Genomic DNA, 21,326 nt, shown 5'->3' with positions numbered 1-21,326 from the left:
AATTCACAAATTAACGTAGAAAATTGTTTAGACAGTTTTCCTTTGTAAAAAAAAAAAAAAAAAAAAAAAAGAAAGAAAGAAAAAAAAAGATCTGAAGAATTTCTTAATCCATTCTAAAAGTCAACAGACCATTCTGCAAGGATACCCGATGAGTTCAGCATCTGGTCTGAACGTTTACGGTCTATAATGTGCTTCTTACGTCGTGAGTGACCAAAGCGAACGCGAAACATCAAACGTTTCACGATGAGCGAGAGTAGGACGGATGAAGTGAAGAAGAAGAAGAAGAAGAAGAAGAGAGAGTCTAAAGAAGAAAAAGTTAAGAGGAACGAAGAAAGAAAGAAGGAAGGAAGGAAGGAAGGAAGAAAGGAATCGAAGAAGAACATGAGTGGTACGGACCCAATGAAAGATAGAAAGAGAGAGAAAACTGGAGTATGAGAGAGGAAGAAAGATAGCAATACACACAGTCCCTTTGGTCGGCACTTTGTGCTCACACAATCGTAAGATCATGCGCGCCTTTTTTCGTAGCTTGGGAGACCACTCGCGCGCGCGCGCGCGAGTGCTTAAGAAAAACTTAAATTGATGCGAGTGGTTTGCGAGAGCAAGACAGACGTGCTGTTCCGTTCCGTTCCGTTGTTGAGTTGGTAGTAGTAGGTTAGTCGAAGAAGTCATTCAAGTGAAAGACACTTCGATGGGATTTAATCTTCAAATATTTACTTACTTCCATAGAAATTTATTTGTCCAAGAAATATTTGAAATATCTGAAAATTCACGTAGTCGGGAAAGTTGGAAAACATTTGTTAAATGTTGGAAAAGGTAATGGAAAAAGTGTCAGATATGATTCTATGTGTTTGGAATTAGAAATAAATTGGATTTGGATTACTTGAAGTTATTTTGAGGTTAGGTTTTATCGTTCTAAGGTAAATTAAATTATAAAGTTGTAACAGGAGCAAGTATTATAAAACTTGTCGATATTATGAGAAACATATGTACATGTTAATGTAACTGTTGAAAAAAGAATATTTAACGTTAAAATAACGTGTACCTTAAGTAAACGTAACGCGAACGAAGAGGAAGTATACTTACTGAGTTCTTTATTCTCCATAGAAAAGACTGATTGCATTTTAATTGTATGCCGCTGTGGTTGGTAATTGAATTATGAGCTCGGTGGAAGCCAAGCGTTAGTTACATTCCTAGTTACATTCTTAGTTAAATCCACGTCCAGTGTCTTTTACTGACAAACCTGATGTAGATTAACTAACAAGGATTAAAACAGAATCAAATAATTAATTAATGATGAATATTTATGTCAAAAATAAATATTCCTATTGGACTGTACTATTGAAAATCGTAATGGAATTGTTGAATAAGTATCACCCGTTATAAAATCCGATCAGGGCGTGAGTAATTCCGCCGTTGGCGTTGGGAGCAGCAATATAATGCGGCACGGTAAACTAAAAACACACCGAACCCGTAGCCGACGGTTTTCATGTGGGCCGTAGATTGTGCTTTATTATGGTGGAATTTTAGGTCAATTGCTAAATTGATCGACAATTTTCATTCCAAGAATTGAAATCTTCGTCTCTCTACACCGCGCTCGCATACCGCATCGTGTGCAGTTTAGTTTCATTTCGTGTCGTATCGTATCGTATCGTGTCTGATCTCTTTCTACGGGGTCGTTGCTCGCCAAGTATGGATGTAAAGAAAAACAACAAAAATTCTACACATAAAAACGGGAAAAGAAAATGAAAGAAATGAAATAAAAAAGAAACGTGTAGGCGTTTGTAGAAAAGAAAAGGGGGAAAAAAAACAAGCAACACTAATTATCGATGTCTGCCCTTTTATCGTTGCCGCTCGTCGATCACCCCATTCGCGAACTTTGTTCAGCATGACTTTGTCGTTGATGTCGACCAAGATTACTGATCACAAAGAAAAAATTATATTTGATGGATGTATGTTTTGTTAGCGTGTATGTCTGTGTGAATTCAGATAATACGAGTCAATGATTAGGTTAAGGGGGATGGTCTTCTATTGGATGCTCGTTTAATTTTTAATCGTTTATCAATAACTTAGTATTGTAGTCAATAAAATGATGGACAGTAATATGTTTGGATAATTATGACAAAGTTTTTATTGCAGAAGTCAAAGAGTAGGATTGGTCAAACTAATTTAGAAAAGCTAGAAAAGAAAGGATGATGAAGAAAGATAGCTTAACGAAAGAGAAAGAGAGAGAAAGAGGAGCAAATTAGAGGGTGTTTCGAATTGAAGCGACTAGAGAGTAGGGATCGAGGATTCGATATAGAAGTAACTGAGATGGTTGTGTGGTAAAAGAGAAAAGAGATGGGAACACGGGAACACTGAGGGATGAACAAATGAAATGAAATGTTGTTACTTTCACGAACGAGAAACGTAGAAAGAGAAAGATAGACGAACTAGAAGGGGTTGATCAACACCAAGTGAAAGACGGAGTTTAAGAGAAACAGAGATAATACCTAAAGAGAAAGAGAAAGAGAGATTTTTTGTCGTTACAACCCTTCCATCCAACAACACTTTCATTCCATCTCTCTCTTTCTAACACTTTTACCATTCCTATTCCCAGTTAGACTGCTTATTTGCCTAATTGCGCGAGTGGCTGACTGGCTGGTTGGTTGGTTGGTTGGTTGGTCCGATAAATTTCAACAAATCGTCGCTTTGTTTCACAAATTTTACATCAACGCAATCGTGAGTTAGTCAGTTAGCCAGGTAGCCTGAAAAAGGGTAACCCTGAGCTACCTGAAACATTTCTAAAACAAGTTCAAAGGAAGTGGACGAGACTGACAAAAGCTTCCAACTGATATCTGTTCCGCTAACTCTGACCTAAATTTATTCAACACACACATACATTTAAATACATGAGGAGGATAATAATTTCAAACGACTCCAACTACACTCTGACTCATTTTGTTGTTCACAGAAACGATTATTCGCAGCAGAATAAGAAGAAGAAGAAGAAGAAGAGGAACGTCATCATTGATCGTCGAGGAAAGAATAAATATGAAAAATAAAAAACAAGAATAAGGGGTGCAAGCAAACGTTTGTATTATCTGTTGTAGGTTATGTTCGAGGGACAATCAACCGGTAGAACACCGCCGATGCGAACCGCGTAAATTAAAAGGAATCGCGAGAGCGAACTAGAGGTGTGCTCGGTTGAAAAGAAAAATCGTTTTCAAATGGCACCAACCATTGCAATCCGATTCCTTAAAGAAACGAGTCTACCGTGAATCATTTTTAGCGAGTGAGACATGAACATCTGCCTTGTTTTTCACAATCTCTTTCATAAACCTGCTAAAAGACGATCTAAAGAATTAAAAAAAAAAAAAAAAGAAATACGACAAAGAGGTAACTGGTTGAGATTCTTGTAGGTTTTTTCCCTTCAATCTTCCTCAGTTTCGTTCATGGAGATCGGGAAGGGGCTCGTTAACGGGGATCACGACCAATGCTTGTGAGCTTTGTCACTGGTTTTCGTAATTTTATGGGATTCTCATAATAACAACGAGTCGAGCGTATCCAACATCAGCTTTTACGTTTCCTATATCGAATGATATGATACGAAAGAAAGAAGTAAAGAGTAAAAGGAAGAAGATGAGTAGGAAGAGGAGTAGCTAGAGGAAGGGGATGGGATCGGTGAAGTGGAGAGTGAGTTTCATGACGGGAGATCGTCTTGTTAAAAGTAGCCCGCCTCATTGCCTCCGATATTTGGTTGGTACTGCTCTTATGTCAGAAGACCTTGAGACCTCGAGTATCATCTCAATAGCCACTCAAAAGCTTCGACCGTGTGCCGTCTTGTTACGCGGGATCGAATATATGTTCAGGGCACGCGTTAGCAATGATCCCAAAAACTGTATTTGGAAATATGTTTTTTTTTTTTTTAATTCATTTATAATCTATATTTGTGTGTAAGTACAAATGTTCAACTAATATTTATCTGTAAAACATGATTGGATTATCAGAAGTATTATTATTTAGGTTCAGTTCAATGAATAGTTGATCAATTTCAAATGGGTTCGAATGTTTTTTTAAAATACCAACCTAATCTTAGCAGAAATCAAGAAAAGACGAAGTGGTGTAATAAATAGGACGATAATAGAGAGAAAAGGGAACAAATGATATTCTCGTAGCAAGGATTTATTTGTTCTCGCGGACCTCTTACATGCCAGGAACGTACGAATCTGATTCAACCGTAGTGGCCCGAAGGCGAGTAACTGCGGAACCAACCACCACCACCACCACCACCTGGGGATCCCCCAAGCGCAACTTACCGCTTAGATTTTATTCCTTTTTACATATGCCAACGGACTCTCAGCGATAAGAAAATGCCCCTGATATTTCACGTTTTTATATGCTCTCGTTTTGCCTTGAGGTGTTGGCTGGGCTACTCGCATCCTATACAATCCCTACCCTAACCTCAAAACCTCACACCATTCTCTATAGGAATGTTATGTACCACCACCGGAAACTCTCCAGTCCTGATATGCGAAATAAGTAGCCTCTGGCATTGGAATACTTGGGGAGAATGTCTCTCATTAACTCATCCTTTTAATCCTTTTTTTTATTTCTATCTAAAGATGCCTTCTTCAATTCTTAAGGATTATCTTGTAGGTAACTACCATCCAATTAAAAAATTCCTATAACAAGTTTAAGTACAAGAAGTAGTTTGCATTTGGTGATGTTTACTGTGTTAAATTTGGGTATGCAGTTCCAGAATATTGATCTGGAATAATCTCCAGGTATACCAAACTGAACATCACATATTATTTATCTTTAAATAATTGAAGATTGAATTAAAAAATGATTCTTCGTAGAAGTTGGATCGATTGCGTTAAAGGGTCTTTCTTTTAGAGAACATCGAACGGAACCTTACGAATGACTCCCCGGAGATCTCTGAAAGAGAAAAGTCAGCCTAGAAGTAACCCTCCCTTCCACTTCTACAACTACTACGAGCAACAGGGAACGTCTGCCAATGTTGAAAACATGTGTGGTGTTCAAGGATAGCGTAGATACAACAAGCAGACCAGGTTAGAATCGTCTGACCCATTTGCAACGTCACCGGGACAATTTCCAGCTAGCAAAGTTCCATCTTCGGGGCTTCAGGGCCAAGTAAGCGCAGGGAGCTCCCGTGATATTAGAACAAACGATTTCATCTTCTCGATTCCGCCTACTACACACGAAGACAAGATTCTCTCTTTCCTTTCCCCTATGTCCTACCGAAACATCCAAAATATACTTGCCGTTCTACTGGTTACCCTAGACTTCGAATGTTTCTTAGTGTTGAACAGGATTTCTATGTGTTTCGTTATATCTTTTCTTTCCTAGGGTTTGTGTGTGTAAACCCGTTTAGTCGATATCAAATTTTGTACCTAGATTTCTTCTCTAAATTAGCGATATTAAAGTTTAGTTATTGTTAATAAATTAATTCAATATCAGGATACGCAAATGTTCAAACGACTAGTTCTAAAAGTATTATTAAAAATAATAATTAAAGATACTAACATAATTGCGATACAAATGATATAATAAACGAGTAATAATAGGAATGAAACAACATTGGTTTCGTATAGATAAAGGGAGAAACTTAGGAGAGGGTTTGGAGAGAATACGTTAGTATGAATTTCTGGTTGAATGTATATAGTAACAGAACAAATCGTTGAGATTAAATACAACCCGCGTAGGTAGCTATCCACGATTACCTTTCCACGTGGCACTGGATAAATCGGAATTGCGTAATATCGTGCTTGCCCGAGTGCGCTCGCGCCGCCAGTAGAATTGCGTAAAGGCAAATATGCAATAGACTACCTGAACGTCCCGTATTGTACGATTGTCTCCGTTCTCCGCTCCCGTTTCGCGGGAAATGCAAGGCAGGCATTTCCCAGCATTATAACCACCCCGTCGAGTTCGGAGTATTGCCAGCCTCAACGTTTGAATTGCATTACCTATTATTGCTTATTGTTCACCGCTCGCTTCGCATCCTACGATCCTCGCGAACCTCCTTCCACCATCCTATACCATTCACCAATCCTACTTCCCAACCTACTCTCTGTCTCCCCACCATTGCTACTTCTTCTCCCACCATTACTTCTGCTTCCCCCACTTTCTGACTCTGCTTTATGTTCTCTATCTTTGTCTCTCTTTCGTAATTCGACAATGTGAATTATATTTACTATCTTTCTCTTTAATTCTTACGACATTTTAAAAGATTTTCTAATGGTAAATTGTTTAATTTATTTTCTTTTTCTATAATTATATATTACAAAATAAAGTCAATAGATTGTACAGTACTTTAGAATTAAAAAAAAAACAATATTAAAGATTACTGATAAATAATAAATTTCTACAGGATTAATTAAATGAATGAATATCTATTTTACAGTAATAAACTACTTGATTCCGATTTCGTAAAAGGCAAACTTTCGTTAGTTGGAAAGTCAGAAACCAGTGGTGGTTTTAACTCTAAAAGTAAATGACACGAGAAATATAATTCATGGTAGGTCGACCTTTGAACTGGAACGAGTTCTTACCTAAAACCGTGAATGTTTTAACCAATACACAAACTTCTTCACACACACACACACACACACATACTTACAAATCTACCCCATACACCTTTCTTATTCCAAATTCTCTTCACTTTGTCAGTTTTATTAAACATATGTCAATCTATTTGAACATTGTCTTACCGAAACAGTTGATAACTATGACGATACTTAAAACTAAGATCGGTTAAATTAATGAAAACTTATGAACGCGTGAATTTCGCGAAACTGAAGGAACGGTTTGAGGAAAGGAAGAAGTGGGGGAGGGTGGGAGTTAGGGGATCTAGAGAAAAGGGATGAAATTTGAAAGTGGAAACCGGATATTCCAGACGGTGTGCATTGGGATGAAGAAGCGACAAGGGGGTTCGGCTAATCGTGACAAATACTGATCCGGGATTGCCGAATTATAAACTAATGTCTCGAGGAAACTTGTAACTCTAAATGACTTTCTACCCCCTTACCTTTCTCGATTATTATACTTAAACCATCCCCCGTTTCTATGATCTTCGAACCTTGCTCATACATTTTCTACTTTATTATATCTTCTAACATTTTATGAACATTTTCTTATTACAAGTTCAATAACCTTCTTTTGGGTTATCATGAGTGAACTTCAAAACAAACAGGAATGAATATTTTTATAGTATTCTACTTTTGTTTCTTTTTTTTTTTGCAAAAATGTTTAAAATAAGTTTAACAAAGATTATCAAAGTAGAATGATTTTCAAATAACATTAGACTTTTCGTTTTTGACTAGAAAGAAAGAAAATTGGATGTTATTTTCCTCAACGATCAAATCTTATTGCCAATTAAAAGGAGTAAGGTTCGCGGTACGTTTACCTGGAAAAATCACCTGGACGTCGAAAAAGTCTTGGTAGAAACGAAAATGGCTAAGTTTTCTCTACCAACATATCCTAGAAAATGTACGAAATTCCTATATAAACAGTATTATCTTAAAACAAAATTAACTTGATGCTTGCTTGTTGAACAAATTCCAAATAAATAGATAAGAATCCTGAAAAAAAAAATATTAATCAAAAGATGAAAGAATAAGAGGCAAAAAGTAGAGGTGAGGGGTTGGAAGCTGAGAGAGAGAGAGAGAGAGAGAGAGAGAGAGAGAGATAGAGAAAAAAAAGGAAACATACCCAGACGTATAAAAGCAATCCAATTTCGATGGGCACACCCCTAAACTCATAATTTCATCTATCAGTATCCGCAAACGGATATATAAAAACACCCTGGTAGAAACCATCCCGAGAAGAAGATTTTCTACATGAAAATACACAAACACCCACACACACGTACAACTACCCATCTAACTTACACATTTTGATTCAAACACACGTTCACAGAGGAGACATGTACACGAGTAAAAGTATAAGATATAATGAGAGGACCCAGAAAAGCGTCAGCGGCGTCTAATGTCGAAAATTATAGCATATTGGCAATAAAATCCCAAGCAGGGTTTGCCCCAATAGCCAGCGCCGGTTAAGCATGCTTTTCTACTGTCCATTGGGGGTGACCACCATCACCACCACCAAGAGCAAGAAAAGGGGGATATTAGGGGGGTCACGATTGGTAGGAGGATTGGGGGTTTCAGGGGAGGGGATTGCTAGCTTATTGTAACGAACGTAGGAACCACGTTTTGCCATTACCGGTAATCTTGTCCCATGAGAATGTCCGATATTACGCTGATATCACCGATCGATAATCACCTTCTTTTCTCTCGCGATACCCCAACTCCTTATACGTGAAATTAAGTTAATAACAATATGTAGGGAATAAATAATTATATTTTTAAAATGATAGAAAATCTTTCAGATAACTAATAGATAAATTCGATTATTTTGTGTTGATTAAATTAACATTTGTTCGTGTTCAACGATAATTAGGGTTTTTTTCTCATTATTTTTATGATTTAATATAAATTGGACTACCATTATAAGATATTTATGAATATTATTGAAATCTGTTATTGTTTCTAAATATTTTCTAATTTAAATCTTTAAATTATTAATACATAACATATTTAATTGAAATATTTTAAAAATTGTAATTACTTTAGTTAACTAAATCCAACTGAACGGTTTCCTTTCATAAAAAAAAAAATAAACAAAAAACACATTGAAACTAAACGATTATTTTTTTCTAAATGAAGAAAAGAAAACAATAAAGAAAATTGGATAAATCATTCGGATTGTAATCCAGTTTCCTAATGAAAAATTATGAATCGGATATATCACTATCCTCCAAATGAAACTCTGAACAAGAAGGTAACACAGTTCTACCATCGATTCTTCTTATTCTCATCCATCCAGTCATTCTGTTTCTTTTGATCCTAAATGAATTCTCATCAGAATCCTCGGAATCGTAATAGTTCGTTTTCGTCGAACTTTCAGTTGTGGTATCAACACGGGAATCATACGACTCGTACGAATCTACGTCGCTTTCTGTCTGAAACGTTGGTATTAGTTATACAAAAATATATTAAATAATATTTCTAATGAACCCTTTGATTGATATTATTATCCAAACCCTAAAAGATAAATCATTAAAATTTTTGTGGCTTATTTAATATTCGTTTGACAAAACTAAATAAACAAACTAACATTTCACACTATTTTACATTAATATTGACAAACACGTGTATGAAACTTTAACAAAACGCATATTTGCGTTCATAACAATCAAAGGGTTAATTGTTAAAAGAAAAATATTAAATCATTACGTACTCGACTGGTTAACATTTGATCTTCATCAATTGGTAATTGACAAATCGATTCATTGTAACGTTTTAATTGCGGATTATTTTCCTTCATTGATTCTACAATAGTTTCGTTCGAGCTCGTAGCTCGTTTAACAGAAAAATTACTAGTCGATCCTAGGGATTTATCATCGATCGATTTTTTTCTCAAATAATTAGGTCTCCTCCAACTACCGTCAGAATTTCGACCAACTCGAGTTAATTTTTTCAATGATTCAGATACTTTGAATTTGTTTGATGTACGAACGACTGAACTGTTGCGATTGATTTCTTTTAATTCTGACGTCTCAAGACGCGACTGTTCTTTGAATTTTTCTATCTCATCTTGCAATTGTTTAACCAAATATTCATATCTCTTGATCGTCGAATCTCTGTTAGTTTTAAACCAATTCATTTCATCTTCTTTACGATTTAATTGACTTCTCATTTCAATCAATTCTTCATTCTTCTCATTCAAGTCTTCCACCGTTCGTGTTAATAAAATTGAATCGTTTTTATAAATTGTTAATTGATTTTTCAATTCATCTATTTGTTCATTCGATTTTTTATCGATTTCTATACGTTTTCTTTCTGAATCAATCAATTCTTCCTTAATGGAATTCAATCTCTCTTTTATTTCGATTATACGAAGACCCAAATCTTTAGATTTGTCATTGTTACCAGTATTATCTTGAAAAATCATCGTAATATTATCTTTCATATGTTTTATCTCATCTTCCTTAGCTTCCATCAATGTTACCAAATATTTCAATTTTGTTTCTAAACTCAATTGAATTTCTTTACGTTTTCTCAACTCGTCGTAAAGATCGTTGTTGTTTTTTTGAAAATCTGCAGTGACGATCATCAAATCGTTCAATCTTTTCATTAAATCTTGCAATTTGTTTAAATCACGATTAGCTAGTGAAATTTGTTCATTAGCTTGATCAATTTCTTGCGTTTTCAATGACAATTCTTTCCTCAATTCATCTAATTTCAATAAATGTTCCGTTTTGCAATATTCTTTTTGTAAATCACGTTTTTTCTTTATCCATTTCAATAAATCTTCCAAACATTGACATTTACATGTTAAAAATTCATAACATTTCATTCGAACAAATTCATTGTCATCGTTCAATTGGAAATTTTCTTTCAATTCGTTATCATTTTCTTCAAATTGAATTTCCTTTGACAAATGTGCGTTGATAAATTTTTCAATTTCATTGAATTCCTTTTTATCGCAAATACTTTTGTCCGAATTAATACTTGAATAACAATTTTTATTATCGAAAGATTCATCGATCATTATACCAGAATCATTTTTACTACTTGCATTACTCTGACGTAAATCATTACCAGAAATTTCCAAAATATTTTTAGTATCCATTTCCATAACGTTGGAACAATCCTTTCCAATAAAACCTTTTTTACCAATATTCTTGAATTTATTTTTTTTAATATCAACGTGTGCTTGAACTACAAATTCCTGTGGTTCGTTCGAATCGTCACAAAAAAATGAATTTTCCATAATAGATGACAATCTTAGATGATTCTTATCAATTTGACAATTAATTTTATCATCCAAGGGTGACGATGAAACTTCTTCTAAGTAAAACGGTGATTTTGGTTTTGTCAAATTTTTCCTATCACACTCCATTACTTTGATAACATTTTCTAAGGATTCAATTTTTTTTAACAAATTTAAATTTTTATTCTCAGCATCCTTCCAAGCATTATCCCTGTCATTTAATGTCCTTTCACAGGATTTCAATTGCAATTGTAATATCTCAACGTTCATCGTTTTTTCTGATAATTGTTTCTTCAATTCATTGATTTCATCTGAATTTAATATTTCAATCTCGTTTATCTTTTTATCATCTAAATTATATTTGAATTTATTTAAACATTCGTCATTTGTAACATTTAAATTAGAAATATCAGATTTGGTTTGATCAAAAAATTGATTGAATTCGTTCAAATCATTTGTCTTAGATTTTTCCGTAATAATTTCACATTTTAAATTATTATAAATCATGCTATCATTTTCTCTATAGGTTAGATCATTAATTGCACATTTTTTGTCATTCGTAAAGTCATGAATACTGTCATTACTGTCAATTCGATCATCAATGTTCAAATTAGTATTAAAACTTTCATCACGAATTGTAGAATTTTGTTCCAAACTATGAATCGTTTTAGTATCATTCAATGATTTTAATTCATGACGTATTTCGTTAGTTTCATTGGTTCTCGTAGTATGAACATTAAATTCTTTCAGTTTTTCTAATCTCTTTAAATGAAACGATATTTTTCTTGCTAACGTAGAAATATTTAAAATACTTTTAATTTCATTAATAAGTTCTGATGAAAAATCAATGTTAATGATAAAAGTTGAACGTTCATTTCCAGACAAAGTTTTTTGAAAGATTCTCGTCAACTTAGATTCACGAAATGGTCCAGCAACATTTTCATTCATTTGTTTCATTGATTGCATTTTTTCTACACACTTTAAACATCTACCCAATACCAATAAACTTTTATTAATATTTTTAGCTTCTTGCAATCTTTCGATATTTTCACCCAAACCCTTGGAACGTCCAGAACCAGCCAAGTCACAAAATGTCAGAGTACTTGCCTCAGTTTCGTGGGGTGCGTAAGCTTTTTGATACTTTAACAAACCTATCGTAAATATCGTATGAGACCTTGAACTTCTAGGATTTAAATTAGTAAATGACGAACTCATTCGTGATTGTCCAGCAATGAGAATTTGACAAGCTTCGAAAGGTGTTGTCACGTAAATTGTCGTCAATCCATGAACGTAAGCTTGACCATTCTTATCACCGATTAATTTCAATGGTCGACTTTTAACTGGTTCCTCAAAATCTAAAAGATCGTAAATGTTTTCGTTATAAATTTCAGCAAACGATAACCAAACTGCATACATTGATTCGCTTTTTAATTCATCGTCTTCATGTTTAATCGATTGTTCTGAATTTTCCAACGATTTTCTAGCATCCGTAAATTTGTCAACATTTATTATCGGTGATCTCAATAGTTTGACTTTTTTTTCAGATTCCTCCAATCTTTCTTTATCATCTAAACTTATCAATGTTTTATTTGGATTTAATTTGTACCATGGTACTAGGGTGCAATTTATTGATGAAAAAATATATTCAATGCTACGTGGTATCAAACCAGGTTGTTCTGGTGTACCATGAAGTGTATACGTTTTACCAGAATTCGTTGTACCAAAACTCATGATCGTTGAATTATGTCCATTTAAAAAATCATTAATACGTTGTTTCATAATTGTATCAAAAAATTCTGCTTGACTTGTATCAGATTGAAATATTTTTGTGAATACAAATCTTTCACAATTTTCATATTCCTCGTGACATTTATTATTTTTCATTAATCTCGATAGTTTAGAATTTTTTTTACAACCATTAGAATTGAATTTGGTAATTAAGGTTGTCGAATCGATTACTTCGTAATATTTGCTGTTATCGTGAAAAATGGAAATACCTTTTTTCGTGGATGGTTTTATTTTTAAAAATACTTCAAAACTTGGAACCGTATTATCTTGCAAACTTTCGGAAATTGAATCATCCTCGTAATCGATCGAACCAAATTCGGATTCTTCGATTGAAATATATTCGGTTGATCGTGCTATAGGTGATGTTGGTTTATCATCGGATATCATAATTAATCTTGTAACGTAACCGATCAAATGTAATGGAAATATTGTTAAAGAATCTAACGTTATCAATGAATCTTCAAATTCGTGTGAAGGCGTTACGCATATATTTTTAATCAATTCAATCAAATATTTGTCAAACATTAATTATAATATAACAACATTTATTATTTAGACAAAAAAAAACTATTATAATTGCAAACGTTTAATTATTAACTTTTATACGAATTGTTTTAACCTTATTCCCGTAAAAAAAATGATTTTTATGAATTTGGGTTAGAATTAAATTAATCCCTGCCCGATTTCACAAAACGATTGATGTGAAATTGATTAGATAAAACATAATCGATATATATGACTGTCGTTATTTTATTTATCTTGTCAAATTTATAAAATATAAAGGGTGGTGAGAAATACAATAAGATTTTTAATTGATTATTAAATAAATTTAAATGCAAGTATTATAATTAGAAATATAACTTAGAATTGATATACCATTAAATTATCTAGAATATTATAAACAAAAAATATTATTATTAATATACAAAAAATTATATTAATATAATTTAAAATATATATTTTATATTATATATATTTAAAAATTAATTGAGATAAATCTAATAAATCAATCCTAAATAATTTATAATTCTAAATAAAACAACAAAACATTGTTTCTCTCTCAATCATCTGCAATAATTATTATTTCCAATTTTTTCCATAAAATAAATAAATAATTTAAAAAATACCATTTATAGAAATAAATAAATTGAAATGAAGTCCAGTGAAGACCACCCAAATTGGTCAAGAATAAAAAGAACAAAAAAAAACACACACACACAAACCAAAAAAAAAAAAAAAGAAACGTATAAAATAAAAAGAAAGAGAAAGAGAGAGACAGTTAAAGGGTAAGTAGTCGGTGAGCTTTAACGATGTTCAAAAGCATAACCGACTTAAGTAAAAAGAAAGAGATAGGATATAACTGCGTGCGATGAGCCGATATACTATACCGCATGCGGTATATAAAGCGGCATAAACGAAAAGCGAAATCTTGCTAGAAAGACGGATGAGGGTTATGCAAAGAGAGAAAATATTACTATAAGTAAGTAAGAAAGACAGAAAGAGAAAGACAGAGAATATGAGATAGGAAGAAGAAGAAGATGATGATGATGATGATGATGATGACGACGAAGAAGAAGAAGAAGAAGAAGAAGAAGAAGAAGAAAGTTCGTCGATACAAGGAGTCGATTGTAGAACTTAAAGGCACCGCCAATTCTAGCCAGTCCTCTTAAGAAGTACAGTGGTTGACTTATGTTTGAGCATACACGATACGATTCCGATGTTGAGATTACCAAGGAAGAACATAACGGAGGAAACATAACGGACAGACGGACATAACATACCCTCCCTCCCCTGCCCCCTCCCCCATTCACCCTCACTGTCTTATTCGAAACTGTTCTGTGTAAAAGTGAAAGAGTGAGAGACACACACACATACTGTTTAAGTATGTTTAAGTGGATATAAATGTACAAGTGAATGTATGTTGGTTAAAAGTGTGGGTGGCTATTAGCTTCGGATTTGATTGGCTAAGTTTAATGAGCCAAGCGACACGCTTATAAATTGCCGCAGCGGAGAATCTTCTTTGAAGATATTTCAAGATTCTCTTTTAAGCAAGAATTGCTCGACAATTTTCTGGATTCAACATTGGTACGTATAGTAAGTTACCGTGGGAGATTCTTTACTTTTATTCGTTCAAATATTTCGTCTGGAATTATTTATTTTTTTTGGGGGGGGGGGTTGTTTTAGTGGGGTTTTTTTTTCTCTTTCTTTCTTTTTCTTTTTCTTTTGAATGTTATCAATCTTAATCTTTTTTTTTTTTTGTACTGGTAATTTGACGAGAACATTTTCAAGATAAAATTATTAAATGACATTTTTCTTATTTTTGGAGAAGGGGTTGGTTATTTAGTAATTTATTTAATTAAATTAATTTAATTAATTATTTATTATTTAGAAAGATACGAACTTTTGTATGAAATTGAGAAATTAATTTTAAAGATGTGATTAATTTGTAATAAAAATCTTTTTTAGAATTGGGATATTTATATTAATAATAAGTAATAAAAATAATATGTATTATTTTATAGTACATATTATTTTATTATTATAGGTATATTTATATAGTCATTTATATAGTTATACTTTATAGTTAATATATTACATACTATAAAATAATATATATTATATTTACAATAATAATTTTTAATTAATATAAATATAAATATATATATAATATACATATTATTATTTAAATAATATAATACGTATTAATAAAATAATATTAATAATAAAAGTAATATGTATTATTATACACCCATAAAATAATTGTATTCATTACAAATATTGTATAATTTTAATCTATTATAAAAAATAATACAACAAAATTCTATTCTTCAATTAAATTAAAGAACAATATAAATTTAAAAAATATAAAAAAAAAACGTTTATATTTATAACATTTCGTTATTATTTTATCAAGATTACCTTCAAGCATTTTACGTCATAATAGACACATCACAATTTGATCTACGACGTATGTCTGCGATACGGTATAACGTGTAGATCGTAAAAACCTTTTCTTCTTCTTCTTCTTCTTCTTCTTCTTCGAGAAAGGTACGAACGAAAGAGGATAAAGAATAAAATAAAAAGAAAGAAGTAGTCCTATCTCTCTCTCTCTCTCTCACTCTCATTCATTCTTTCTTTCTTACTCCCATTCACTCTCTCTCTCTTTCTTTCTCATTTCTCTTTGCTTTCGAGAGAAAGATCGTAAGATGGTGGTATAGGCTCTGCTCGTATATAAAACGTTGCCGTAGTATGAAAAATAACAGCAGTAGAGTATGGTACCTCGCCGCCCCTCTTATATCGGGCGTTAATGTTTTCTACGGTGGGATTGATGTTCCACCTTTATGGGTTATTTATTTAATACTGACAAATTTCGCCCAGTCCTCCTAACATTCTCTTCACCTCTTCTCACCTATCATCTTCATTCCTTTAGCCACCAATTCCGACTCCAACCTACGACTATAACAGACCGTCCTTTCTTTTATGGGATTATTTAATGGCATTGAAACAGTATTTCCTATTTCTGATTCACAAATATTCTTCTATTGTTTTCTATTTTTTTTTTTATTATATCTCAAATAATTTATCAAGTATTTCGTCAATTGTTCTATCCCAATTTGATTAATATACTATTAATCAAATATTATTAAGTTGTTTAGACCCGACTTACGAATATTAAGACAAATCGTTGAAGAAAATGATCCCCTTATATATATATTATTTATCATATCTGGATGAATCTTGCGGCAAAGTTGGTATCAAAAGATGAGAGAGTGTATACCGACCTATCTAAACTCGGAATCAGTCTGGCTCGAAGTTCGAGCTGTTAGTACCATTTATAACTCATCATTATTATTTGAGTTGATTGGAAAGACTTGCGATAGCTAATCTTCCTCTCTCTCTCTCTCTCTCTCTCTCTCTCTCTCTCTCTCTCTCTTTCACTTTCTCTTTCTGTTTCTTTTTGAACGAGTATGTAACTATACTCATAGTCGTAAATGTCATCATCATCATCATCAATTCTTATTTCTCCTATAAACTCACAAATCCAACAAGCTCGTCCTAACATTCATACGTTCATATTTTAAATATAACGATTAAATTATTTAAACAATATTTATTAAAATAATTAATAATTAAATATTTTATAAATAATACAACATTAATATTACCTACCCCTAAGATAATTGATACAGTAACAAAACATAATTAAATATCAAAAGCTAATATAAATTAAAACATAAATTGTCCACATTAAAATAAAATTGTTTAATAAATAAAAACAACATAATATATCCAATATTAATAAAATAATAATAATAACTATAAATAAATAAATAAAAAGATAAATCTAATGATGTAGCAAAGTTTATTGAGGACAGATGTTAGATAGAAAGAGAGTAGTTTGGACTGCAAGCTGCATTTGCTAAATTTAAGCGGAAATGACGCGTCGTAAAGGATGGATGGATGGATGGATGGATGGATAGATGTATGGACAGACAAACGGACGGATGGTTGCCGATGATGATCTCACAGAGATGATACGCAACGATAGGGATCACTCACTCTTACTATTTCATTCGTGTAATTATATATACTATACATGTGTTGTATGCAGTTCATGTGATGACGTGTGTGTATGAAATTGTTTTAAAAAAAACTAACGATAGATCTGTTGCATGGCAACTGAACGTCACCCTAATGACACCAACTGTCACTACACTGTCCGATGAAGGTTCCCTTCATTCACGTGTTCACTGATGCGTCTTAATTGTCCTTACTATTCCCTCTAGTTATTTAATACTTAAAGTACCAGTTACTTTACTAGAAATTACTAGGATCATAGTTTTCAATTCGACGTCTCATATTATCACATATACTCTACTAACATTTTTATAATTAATTTCAAATTAATTTTCTTTTCAATCATAAGAAAATAAATCATTTTTTATTGAACTCAAATTACAATCATTCAAGCAGTAATCTAAGATTTCTAACAAGAGAGAACCTAATATAAACCAATCCCTTCTGATCGATCATAAACGATCCACCCTCCTCCTCACCCAAAAAAAAACACATATCCTAATCTTAGCAACCCAATGTAAAAAAAAAATTAAAGGAAGTAAAGGATAGAATGATGCTTAAGAACACACATACATAGAAACGTATCTAAGAAGTCCAAGTTACAGGTAAACGTAAAGAATAAGTAAAATCCCTTTTTCAGTAGTAGTATAAGATTCTGGTAGAAAATGGTTAGGGTATCTCAAGAAGCTTCGCCTTTTCGCCTCGAAGATATTAGATTTATCCATTTGTTTGCCGAAAGTCTCATAAATATAAGCTCCCTTTGACGGGATCCCACGGGTCTTATCCGGCGTGGTGATCTCGCGTGCTTGGTCCTATCTCTCACTCCCTCTCTCTCTCTCTCTCTCTCTTACACTCACACTCACTCGTTTACTATAAAAGAGGAATAAGGAAGAAGGAAGAAGGACGAAAGGGCTGACTATGGAGTGACTGAATTTGAAAGACGAGGATAGCTTTTCAGCAACGATGGGAAACGAACGAGGATTGCAAGAGAGGATTGAAAGAGGACAGAAAGAAGAAGAAGAAGAAGAAGAAGAAGAAGAAGGAGAAGGAGGAAGGGAATATTGTGAGTATGGGGGTTAGGGGGGTGGGTTGGGTTGGGTTCAGGAAAGGAAGAGAACCCGGGAAAAGGATCGATCCTAGCGCTCTGCCATCAGTATTCCCAATTAACGAGATCCTTTCATCAACCGAGCGAATATACGAAGGGGAAAACGATGGCTGGGTTACGTTTATAAATATGATGATCGTAAAAGGAGGGCATTACCATCGATGAGACGTAGCAGATTTTCCAGACTTTCTTCTATCTTTCTTTATTTCTCTAATATTCTACGGACAAAGAGAGAAAGAAGAGAGGGTGGTTGATTCAGGGTGTGGGAAGAAATTGATGGCAACGTCACGTCACACAGGGTGAAGGATCTTTACTGATCGTACGAAACATAATCTAGAAGAAAGAATAATTGATGTTCATCTGTCTCATTCCTTTCATTCAGATTCTATCATAATCAACATTATGATAACTTTGAATCGTAATTAGTAATAATATATTTCTGATAAAAATAATGTTTTATATAATTATGTAAAATACGAGCTCCCTAATTTCAATTATATTAAGTATGCTACTTGTACACGTTACGAAACTTCAAATGAAAAAAATATTAAAATACATACTATAGTAAAAGGATATAGTTACATTATACAAAATGTCAATCTACAATATTTACAAATTTATTTCTAATACAAAACCCTAATTTAAATTTTACCAAATATAATACACGTGCATGTTACAAAACCTCAAATTACAAAAATATTAAAATAGATAGAATAATAAAATGGTATAGTTAAATACACCAAATATTGTTAATCTATTTAGAAATGTATTTCTAATACAAAATAGAAAAAAAATATTCATATAAATAGAATCCCTTTTATTTAAACCTATAAATCTTTTTATAAAATTTTCTAAAATAGATAAAAGATTCTCTTGATTCTCTTTCTACGTAACGATACACATAAATACAAATATCCATCTACACATGCACATGCATTCTATGTATATAAATATATACACATGGAAAGATAGATGTTGCACCAGGGATCGACGTTGGCGACATAATAGGGGTGTGTAGCGAGACCTGATCAAAGACGATGGAGCTTTGAGGAGGAAAATTGGTAAAGAGGGACGTGTTTCGCTACGAGTTTCTCTACGAACCTTTAGATAGAAAGAGAAAGAGAAATAAACAGATAGCAAGAGAGAGAGAGAGAGAGAGAGATAGGTGTATATATCCAAAACCCTCCTGCGTCGATCGTGTAAAGAGGGGTTGGAAGGAAGAAGGGATCGTTTGGTGATGCTCTAAAGGAAACAGGAAAGAGAGAGAGAGAGAGTGAATGAGAGAGGACAAGAGACAGCATCAAAACTAATACTCTGTTATATCAGGAGTTAGAGGTGTTAGCGAATTATGTCGTTTACTGGATAAAGCAACGACCTTAGGAGAAGAAAGATTTCTTCCAGGAACCTCTTCACTTTATTAACTTGATCTAAACCACTATTTTATATATATATATATATATATATATATATATATATTTTTGTTCTTTTTATTATTAATTATGGTATTTTATTAATATTTTAATTTTAACGTCGATTAGTATTTCGTATTTGATTTAGATTTTAATAGAAACTGATTGTGATTGTGTAATTCGGGTGTAGGGGATTTTTTATTGGGTAGCTGGGTATTTTTTTTTAAAGATTGTTATTTTTTTCAGAAAACTTTTGGCTAAGCTTACATTGATATTTGGGGTTTTATTTCTGACGAGTAATGCAAGGTTTTGTATACATGCATTTATACATTTGTTCTTAATATAAGACAACTTTAAAATGATTCCTGAGAAAGTATGTGATCTATAAAGTGAAACATTTTCTATAAAAGAACATTAATTAAAAATAATTGATAAGTTTGATGAAAACATATAGGAGTTCGGAATAGGTAAAGCTAATCATCGAAGAGAATCCGGCAAACGGTAATCAGTGTTCATTAGAAGTAGGAAAACGTGTGGACGAATTTCTCTCGGACATTCGGGTTCCCATCTCCCATGGGAAGATCTTTTCAATAACTCTTGGTCGGGTGGTAATTGGTGGTCGACGATATCTCTCCTCCTCCTCCTCCTTCTCCTCCTTCTCCACATTCTAGGTATTCTCCACTCACTCACTCCTTTTGGTTTTCTCCATCTTGGCCCTTGGGTCCTCCACAATGTCGTATATAACAATATCCTAGCCCTGTCCTGTCCTGAACGCTATAGATAGAGAAACATTAAGTACTACGGACACATAGAATACGCGTCACCCTTCTTCTACTGTTTCCTTTCTTTTTTGATCTTATTTCTTTTCTTTTTTTATTTTTTTTTTTTTTTTTTACCTTTTCTTCTACGTAATGAACATTGGTGGCTTGATTATTGGAAAAATACTTATTGGAATTATTTGTTACACCGTGTATTGTATTTCAAATATTTGCGACAATATTAGTTGGAAAAATAATTATTGGAATTATTTGTTACATCCTGTATTGTTACAAATATTTCTTAAAGTTTCTTCAATTTTATCCAAATATTTCTTATTTTGTATTACATTTTGTGTACAATTAATTTGTACATCAACGAATTGTTATTTGACAATTTGATTGGTAATAATAAAATGGGGACAGAGTTTAAGGGATTTTGTATCGTAGAAACAAGGTTTTTATACAGGTCTACTGGTAAAACGATGTAATCGAAAAAAAAAAGCATACAAATAAAGATCGTCTCTTTTCGTCTCTCTGTTTCTCTCTCTCTCATTTTTTGGCTACCGATGTTCACCCTTCTTTCATTTCATGTCTTATAGTAGATACTTTTCTGACAGTAGTTCTCAATCAACCATTCCAAATTTATTATCCACAAAAATCTCTAATCTCATTCGAACAATTATTTTCAACTTCAATTACAATTTATTAATCTAACCAATCAACTTGTTGCATAAAAATGCAACGAAATAAAAATAAAATTGCAATCATTTACATTTCTACAAAAAAAGAAATGCATAAATTATTCTTAAGATTTGTAATCATTTTTCTGAAGTCTAATTTGTTTTTATTGTTGAA

At 32.7% G+C, this 21,326-nt stretch overlaps 1 protein-coding gene across 1 annotated transcript; it reads right to left on the bottom strand.

Moving 5' to 3' along the window:
* Positions 1–8,788: 8,788 nt before the first annotated feature.
* LOC107066730 (uncharacterized) lies at positions 8,789–13,146 on the bottom strand. Its single transcript, XM_089174907.1, has 2 exons — positions 9,298–13,146; positions 8,789–9,019 (listed from the first exon to the last, which is right to left on the bottom strand). The coding sequence occupies exons 1-2, from the start codon at positions 13,144–13,146 to the stop codon at positions 8,789–8,791; spliced, it is 4,080 nt and encodes a 1,359-aa protein (XP_089031033.1).
* Between the last annotated feature and the right edge of the window lie 8,180 nt (positions 13,147–21,326).

Source organism: Polistes dominula, unplaced genomic scaffold (genome assembly GCF_049000335.1).
Source record: "Polistes dominula isolate Pdom_NZ unplaced genomic scaffold, Pdom_raw_medaka contig_78, whole genome shotgun sequence".
NCBI classification, from domain to species: Eukaryota; Metazoa; Arthropoda; class Insecta; order Hymenoptera; family Vespidae; genus Polistes; species Polistes dominula.
Note: the sequence above shows the minus strand (reverse complement) of the source record. Positions and strands in the feature narration are given on the sequence as shown.

Excerpts from the sequence above, each read along its gene's own strand:
- LOC107066730 (XM_089174907.1), bottom strand. The coding sequence starts at position 13,146 with ATGTTTGACAAATATTTGATTGAATTGATTAAAAATATATGCGTAACG. Across the intron at positions 9,020-9,297 it reads ATCAAATGTTAACCAGTCGA|ACAGAAAGCGACGTAGATTC; the intron begins GTACGTAATGAT and ends CCAACGTTTCAG.